Raw genomic sequence first — 9,569 nt, 5'->3', positions numbered from 1 at the left:
ATGGAATGGTGAGATTGCAACAAGAAGAATAGAGAGATCCTAGATACAACAAGGATATTTTGGATTTTGGTCAAAATAAAGCAAGGTATGGTGCATGTGAACGCATGATGGAAGCAATGGGTATTGGTTGGAGAAGCAACATAAGAGATTGAGTGATCATGGATAAATGGAGGTAAATGTTTGAATGGTTTGTTGATAAGAACATACTCATGATCATGTTGTATAATTATTCACACATTAAGTTCTAGCAAGTCTATATGTCATTCTTTCTTATGTAATGGTCCTTAAAATGTTTGATGTACCATGTAACTCCATGAGTTGGAGTGTATATGTACCCGCATCTATGTAACATGGAAAGGGCATATCATTGTAAGACCTAGAGAGGCATGCATACCTCTTTATCATATGTATTTGATAATGACCTAACATATTATCTAGTTTAGTTGAATAGCCTATGTTAGGGAGGTCTTTAACACTCTAAAGAGTTGTGCCATGTCTTGGATAGATACACTTGAATGGACCATATTGGTTGTAGATCCTAAGGAGTGAAGTTTTGCATTCAGGGATAGGTCATCAAAGAGTTTAATGCACCATGTACATGAAGAGACATCCTATTAGATTAGTGGATGCAACAGTTAGGTACCCATGCATTTTGGTGGATGGTTCTTTCTTTATATGGACATCAACGGTCTGGTGATGTGTGCATGATCAAAGTACAAAGTGAAAGTGTCAAGTTGGACCAAAGGTAGACTTTGCTTATCAGGAGGTTCTTCATTGTGTAGTGACATAGATGCAAATGAATACCTCAACTGATCAAGATTAAGACAAACAATCATTAAGGGGGGGTTGTTGGATTATATAACTCCCACTTGTATTAATATGTATGATTATATTTAATTAATGAATTATTAGTCAATTTTGTAGAGATATAGGCTTTACAAAAATGAGTGTATTCCTCTCATTTAGAAGGTTGTTTAGGCCTAGTTGGTTTGAGAGATTCTCTCCAACTAGTTAATTGGTGTGTGGTTGAGATATTTTCTCAATTGAGTGATTATGTGCCCAATATAGTTTTCTTATCATGAGATAACTCATTATATTTATATGTGTAACATTATCTGATTAATATAGAGCTCTTGATACTTTTTTGTGCACAATAATCTCTACTCTCCTATCTTAACAAAAGGCAGAGTTTCAAAATAATAAAATAATTATAAGTGGGAGGCCATTTTTTGAAATAGTATAATTGTATTTTCCTATGGATAAGCAATATTTTTTATGAACATGCCCCTTTTCAAATGTGAATATTAATATAAGTAAACATCATATTTGAAGTATTAATGTAAAACTATTACTTGTTGAATCTCTTAATAATTTCTATAGGGAAATGTTGGCATTCCCATAGTTGATCGAGAGGCCATTCACAATACATGTCATGAATTCTCTTTGTTTAAGAAAGACTTGTCCCTGGTTGTTTCCTCTTGCTTGGATAACACTTCCTTACTCTTTCGTAGCATTTTTGTGACTTCTCCCCTACAAATATTTTGTAAGGTGCATTAACTATGAGTTTACTTTTTCTCACATTTTTTGGACGAAATAGTCCCACATCCCTTTTACCTATGTTTTCCATTAAATACGATCAAAAGCACTAAACATATCATCAATCATTTCTCCTTCTAAAAAGTAAAAATCATATCATAAAACATCTTTTCTTTCAATGTTTTTAATAATAAGGAAATTTATTTTACATGAATATTATCAATTAAATGGACACTCTTTTCCTTTCAATCTAAGTCATCTCCTTTCTTTTCAATATAAATCACATTATTCATGTTTGAGTTTGATAACTTGAAAGTTCAACATAAATCCAAGAGTCAAAATTTTGAAAATAAAATTCAGTTTTAAATTCGACATACAAAAAAAATATATGATATATAAAAAAGAGTTACAAAAAATTATTTATATATATATATATATATGGCTAAAAGTTGTTGTAACCCTTTTCTGTATATCATATATATATATATATATATATATATAATAATAATAATAAAATTTAAAGTTTAAAATATTTTTTACTGTACATATACTTCTTTTATATATTTAATATTTACATATTGTTGAAATATTATTTTATATAAATTTATATAATTTAAGTGTATGTGGTATAAATAAAAATTTGTATAACACACTCCATTGGTGTGGGTCACCATGGTATGAGTAGTGTGGCCCGGTGTGGTTGGGATTTATGTGAATGACACAAGTTGGACATAGAAAGGCAGGCCAAGACAACTGGCATTGGAGGTTTAGAAACCTCAAAAAGGTAGAAGTGTGGTATAAACTCTGGACGGTCATTTGTTTTCTCTATCTATGGTATTTGGGTATGAGCGATAGTGGGTGGTGAAACTAATGTTGAGTATACACAGGATGCCAACCAGTCCATGCTCATTCATTTGGTAAACTCGACCTTTGTCACTGTTGTTGGCTCATGGGAATTACAGAGTGTACCTGTTTGGAATCTCATTGACATAGCGTGGGATCTTAGGGAAAGGGTTTGTTGGAGTTTTCACTTCTTAGGTTTCATGTTGGCACGTGACGACACCTTGTTGGTCAAGTATGTGAGGACATGTCGACGGTTAGCACTTAGAAAGCTTGGTGGTGTTTCAGTAAGTTTTTTCTTAAGGACCTTTGCTTGAAATCATTTTTCATTCGTTCTTGTGTCGGTAGTAAACTCTATTACCGGAGGGGCGTTTTTCTGTGGATAAAAAGTAAGCTGGGGCACTATTGGCACTGGCTTCCTGGGTGCTATGAGGTGGGAAATTGATGTTCAGTTGGCCACAATGTGTATTGTATAAATAAAAAAATAATAACAAAATTGTGAACATAAATATAAAAAAATAGAAAAGAAAAAATATTTTAAAAAAATGTCTTGTTCTATGTAAATTAACAATATGACTCTTAGCATCCTTTTAAAGCTAACTTAACTCATATTGGTCTTTGTCAAGATTAGCATTTAGAGACAACATTGTTAATACGACTCTTAGCATCCTTCCAAAGCTAACTTAATTCGTGTTGGTCTTTGTCAAGTTCGACATTTAGAGACAATATTATGTTAGTGTAGAAACAATTTTTTTTTAAAGTAAGTAGGTTTTAGACTTTAAGGTTTTATTGTTTTTCATTATTAATATGAACCTCTTTGAATTTTGTTTGATTTCATAACAAATTTGAAACAAATTTCAATAGAATTTTGTGAAATTATTTATGTTGATATTTGGAAAACCTCATCAAATAAATACACCCAATAATAATTTCGAGGACTTCAAATTTAATCAATTTTACTCACCAGACTCAATAACTTAACTTTGAATTATATTTATATATATAATATTAATAACAACAATAATAATTACTCAATGATAAATAAAATTCAACATCTAAATCTCCCCCTCTTACTTTCAAACCATACAAAAATATCTAAGTTTCTATTATCCTTTTCTCCCCCTCTCTTATTTTCAAACCATACAAAAATATCTAAGTTTCTATTATCCTTTTACTTACTTTTCAAGCTAGCAAGGACATCTAAGCCACTTACTTTCCAACCAAGCAAAGACATCTGTCTCTCATCCATTACTGTCCAACCAACCGAGGAACACATTTTTTTTCGTTTAAATCTAATAAATAAAATTTCAATTCATAGATAATTCTCACTCGAATCAATTTGAACCTTCAATACATATTATTAAAATAATTTTAAAACGCTCCACTTGACTATGATATCATGTTCCTTGACTATCATAAAATGCTCCTTTCAAATTACTTTCAATGGCTTGGGTCATGGCAAATTTCATTTCCTAGAAAATTCTCGTTAAAATCGATTTGAACCTTCAACACATATTATTAAAATTATAATAAATAATAAAAACCCACGTGACCATGATAGCATTCTCCATTCAAACTTCGAGTTTCCTGGATCATACCAAACTTTGAAAGATAAATACAAAATGTCGTTTTCCAAATAATGTTTACTCAAAAAAGCAAACTTAAGTCACACGCTAGTTGCGAGGGGATCAGTTTTAACCTTTTTGTTTCGTTTTCTAAGGATTGTTGTAAGTTTTTTGTGCGTACCTTGAAATTGAACCCTTCATATTTTAAGAAAAGTCGCCTTGAATCAGTTAAACCATATCAACATTAATAAATCTTTTTGAATCTTTTTGTCCACACTGTAAATAAATCTTTTATAATTTTTTTTTAATTTTTTTTTAATTTTTTAATGAGTTTTTCTAGCCTAATTTTTTAAAATTTGACAAGAAATTATTGAAATTATAAATTTGATTAATAACCCATAATTAAAATGTTCTAAAAGTTTTTTAAAGTCTTAAATTTATATATACAATTAAAAAAACATTTTAATAACACTAATCAAAATTTCATCTCACAAACACCAAAAAAAATCTAAAATATCTTGCTTAAAACAACTCCTCTTTTTGTCCATACTTGCCTGATGAAGTGATGTATATTTTTTAAACACGGTGTGGTTGGATTTTTTTATCAAACCAATTGCCAATGCATGTGGTCACTTCACGGCACGTTCAATTGAAAACGATTTCGTTTGAACATAAATTCGGTTGATTCCAATTACTAACCTTGACTTTGGATTAATTGCTTTGGTTGCATTGAAAACTCTCAATCTAGTTCAGTCAACACCTTCACAAGAAATTTTTGTTAAATGTAGGTGGGGCGAATCTTCCCAGTTGCAACAGGTAGAAACACAGCCCATATAGAATCAATCCTCTGGGTTTAGATTATATTCATATTCTATACTGTCTCATAACTGAGCTAAGTCTGCCTGCATATTGTACACATGAATATAGCTATTTAAGGACTCTGAATTATTCAAGCATGGGAAAGAGCACTCTGTTACTCATTTCTCTGCTGCTAAGCTTCTCTATACTTATTACTCATACTGCTGCTAAACATCGTCATCCTCTGGATTCGCTCACCGCGTCTGAATTCAGACATGTTCGTCGGCTCGTGCTCAAGTCTAAACTCGGCTCACACAAGAACTTAAGCTTCCAATATGTGGGTCTGCAAGCACCCCACAAAGAGGCTGTGTATAAGTGGAAAGATGGGTTAGCTGCTCTGCCTTCCAGAGAGGCCTTTGTAATTGCAAGAATCCCTGGGGAAACCCATGAAGTTCTTGTAGATCTTACTGCAGCTTCTGTTGTATATGACAAAGTCTATCATGGATTTGGGTACCCCATATTTACATTGGACGAGCAGGTCAAAGCTTCTGAGTTGCTTCTCACCTACCCTCCATTCATACGTTCCATCAAGAACAGAGGTCTCGAGATCGAACCCGTTGTTTGCAGTACGTATTCGGTTGGATGGTTTGGTGAAAAGACACAGGGCAAGAGAGTAATAAACATCCTGTGCTACTATACCAATGGGACTGTTAATATATACGCTCGACCTATTGAGGGGATCACAGGCGTAGTAGACCTAGACACCATGACAGTTATTGGGTACAGAGATGACAAGAAAATTCCAGTACCCAAAGCAGAAGGGACTGATTACAGATTCTCGGTTCAGAAGCCGCCCTTCGGCCCCAAAATCAATCCAATCTCAATAGAGCAGCCTGAGGGGCCGGGCTTCAGAGTTGAGGGTCATATGGTGGAGTGGGCTAATTGGAAATTCCATATTGGTTTCGATTTGAGAGCCGGCCCTGTTATCTCTACAGCAGACGTGTTCGATGCAGAGAAGGGGAAATTCAGAAGTGTGATGTACAGAGGTTTTGTGTCTGAAATGTTTGTGCCTTACATGGATCCAACGCAGGATTGGTATTACAAAACATATATGGATGCTGGGGAGTTTGGTGTGGGGTTAAGCGCGTCTTCGCTTGAGCCACTCAATGATTGTCCTCAAAATGCTTATTACATGGATGCATTCTACGCGAGAGCCGATGGAGAACCAGTGAGCATATCCAATGCATTCTGCGTTTTTGAGAGGTATGCGGGAGATGTTTCATGGCGTCATACAGAAGTGGCGATTCCAAACGTGGTGGTAAGTAAATTTTCAAGTTATTTGACTTTGAATTTCTGATACTTTATAAAGCTTTTGTTCTAGCGCCGACATCACCCAGTTCTAATCTAGACTATGCTTTTGCTCTAATTACCTCCCTCCTCCCTTAGAACTAAGACTTTTATAAAGTTTAAATACTTATTAGCTGACCCAATTCATTGGGGTTGAACTTATTTTTATTTTTATGTTAGATTTTGGGAATATTTTAGAATTTTATAAACAGTAGTCAAGTACTAAATTGGTATTCTATATTGTTTATGGCACAAGGATGTCTAATGGAGTAAGGATATCTTGCTGTTTTTTGCAGTATTCTGTAATATTTTAGGAATTTATAATTGAGATAAAGATGTCTAATTGCAATTGATATTTTATATTGTTAATGGCACAAGGATGTCTAATGGAGTAAGGATATCTTGCTGTTTTTTGCGGTATTCTGTAATATTTTAGGAATTTATAATTGAGATAAAAATGTCTAATTACTGCTGCTGTTTGTAGCATTCTGGAATATTTTTAAAATTTGCAATTAGAATAAAAATGCCTCATTATTATTTAAAACATTATATAATATTCTTAAAATTTTTAATCGAAATAAAAATGTCAATTATTTAATAAATTACTAATATTATAAATACTATAAATATATATTATTCTAACACATTGACAACCTCTAAGATAGATGCATTTATGATTAAATAGACATATAACCTTTAATGAATAATAAATTAAATAAAAAATATTAAATAATAAAATAAATAAGATTAACCCTATATTTTAAAAATATACTTATCATTATAAACCATATATATTTAAAAATATATCGGTAAAAAAATATATAATTTTAGTTTAGTTTATATTTTTAATTATTTCTAAAAATATCTTAATAAAAAAATGATATTTTTTTGCATAGTGGAGATTTATTATGAGTTCAACCTATCCTATATTGTATATAAGAATTGAGTTAAAAGTATAAAAATGTATTTTTATATATTATATATATATATATATATATATATATAAACTTATTTTTGTTTAAAAAAATATAAAACCGTAAAATAAAATGAATGATTAGTGTTTTGTTTAATAATTTGTATAATGGAAAATAAATGTTTTTTTGTCAATGGTAAAATATTTATATTTAATAGATTTGAAAGTGAAAAAATGTTTATACATCCATTTAAAATTGAAATTATGATTTAAAATAGTGTGACATTTTGTATTGCATCAAACTTTATGGTGTTACATATGGAAATTGAATTTGTCTGAGGAGGATCTTAATCATTTTTTCCAACCACCCAAATTAAACCCATTTCTCTCTCTCTCCATTTAAAAAAAAATAATAATACAAATAAAGTACTCATAAATGTCAAAATTTATGAAGTTAAATTTATATCAGGATAGCTTCAATTGTTTGGTATTTCTCTACTTAACTACTGTATGTATCTGCTTTATAAATTTATAATTTTTTTATGTCTAATTGTGTGTAGATCACAGAGGTAAGACCAGAGGTAACATTGGTAGTGAGAATGGTATCCACAGTGGGAAACTATGACTACATTTTCGATTGGGAATTCAAGACAAATGGAGCCATCCGTGTTCAAGTAAGTAATTTCCTAATTCTTTGAAATAATTTCATGATGGTCACACATAAACGTATAACATCAAACTCATGAATTTCCTTTTTTTTATTAATAACTACAGGTGGGACTATCTGGCATTTTGGAGATCAAGGGTTCAGGTTACACAAATTTGGGTGAAGTAGCAAATTCAGAGATATATGGGAGCTTATTAACTGAGAACATTAATGGTGTTTTCCATGATCACTTTCTCACTTTCCATCTAGACATGGATGTGGATGCTATTCGTAATTCATTCGTAGAAGCCAAGTTGAAGAGAATGGAAGTTCCCCATGGTGAGTCTCTTAGGAAGAGCTACTGGGCAGTGGACAAAAAGGTTGCCAAGAGAGAGGACGATGCTCAAATCTTGTTTGATGTTAAGAAACCTGCAGACCTTTTGGTGGTGAATCCACACCATAAGACTAAAGTGGGGCAAGATGTTGGGTATAGATTGTTGCCTAGCTTACCTATTGCTAGTCTTCTCTCATTAGATGATTATCCACAGATTCGAGCAGCGTTTACCAACAATGATGTATGTCACTAACTATAATGTTTCTTCTTATTTTTTTTATTATCAAAATCCATGTTTCTTCTTTTATTTTTCATTAAAAAACCATGATTTTCATGTAGGTTTGGGTTACTCCATATAATCATTCAGAACAATGGGCTGGGGGAGTGTACATGGATCAAAGCCGAGGTGATGATACATTAGCCACATGGACCAAAAGGTGAACATTACACACTTGCTTTACAATTGAAAATTCAACTTGTGTGTGTGTGCGTGTGAATTTATACTAACATTCATATAATTAATGTGTTTATGAATATCAGGAATCGAGAAATTGAAAAGGAGGACATAGTTCTTTGGCATACTATGGGAATCCATCATATTCCTTGTCAAGAAGATTTTCCAGTGATGCCGACTATATCTGCATCATTTGAATTGAGACCTGCCAATTTTTTTGAAAATAATCCCATTCTCAAATTACGACCTATATCTTCGACAATGTTGCCAAATTGTACAAAAAAGGATTAAGTTAATTATTTCAAATTACTTTATATATATATATTTAAATAAAACTAGAAATAGTACAAATTTAAAGATTAGATAAACATTAATCATCATATATTTTATGATGATTAATGAAGAATGTTTAGGGAACTGTTATGATCAATAAATTACTTGGATATGTTTGTAAGCATTAAAATTCATTTCTTTATGACCTAATGTTCGATGAACATGTTGTCCATTGTATTGAGTAATATTTAAATTAGATACCAATAACATTTTTTCACCACTGATTAAAGTGAACATTTTCAAAATCCTTTCGTGTGTGTGTGTGCGCGCACTTGTGTGCGAGGTAATTGATTTAAATTAAAATAGGTTAAAATTTCTTTTTCGATGAGATTAAATAGTTTTTTTCTTGGTAGGTTAAATAGCTTGAATAATTTTTATAACTATCACTTAAATTTGGTTATAAAATTATTGTAAAATTACAATTTTTTGATACTTAAATTGTACTTTTGAATGTATAAATGGATTCCATCTTCTAAAAATACTATGAAACGCTTAGATTATATAGAGTCAACAACTTAAATTTGCAATTCCAATCATTTCTAACCAAAATTTGAACAAAATGTACCGAGGGAAATCCAAAATATAAAATGTGTAAACTACACCATATTTTTTTATCATGGAAAAAACAATTTTAAAGGTCAAATATTTCTTTTCCCAACCTAATAGATTTGAATTATATACATGATTTACCTTTTTAATGTAGTATTACAAATTTAAATATCCTTTTGATTATCAACATAATAGGAAAAACATAATATGCTTTACATAATATTTCCCCCCTAGCCTCACCCTCATATTATGGT

The 9,569-nt window shown here is 31.3% G+C and overlaps 1 protein-coding gene across 1 annotated transcript; it reads left to right on the top strand.

The window, feature by feature from the left end:
• Window positions 1–4,669: 4,669 nt before the first annotated feature.
• On the top strand, window positions 4,670–8,747 carry LOC149153745 (primary amine oxidase-like). Its single transcript, XM_089440770.1, has 5 exons — window positions 4,670–6,057; window positions 7,560–7,673; window positions 7,774–8,220; window positions 8,319–8,416; window positions 8,520–8,747. Exons 1-5 carry the CDS (start codon window positions 4,897–4,899, stop codon window positions 8,722–8,724), a joined length of 2,025 nt encoding a protein of 674 aa, XP_089296896.1. The 5' UTR covers window positions 4,670–4,896; the 3' UTR covers window positions 8,725–8,747.
• The last annotated feature ends 822 nt before the right edge of the window (window positions 8,748–9,569 follow it).

This window comes from Pinus tabuliformis, chromosome 9, assembly GCF_031772625.1.
Source record: "Pinus tabuliformis cultivar Carrire ecotype Pingquan chromosome 9, CPIR1, whole genome shotgun sequence".
Lineage (NCBI taxonomy): Eukaryota > Viridiplantae > Streptophyta > Pinopsida > Pinales > Pinaceae > Pinus > Pinus tabuliformis.
Note: the sequence above shows the minus strand (reverse complement) of the source record. Positions and strands in the feature narration are given on the sequence as shown.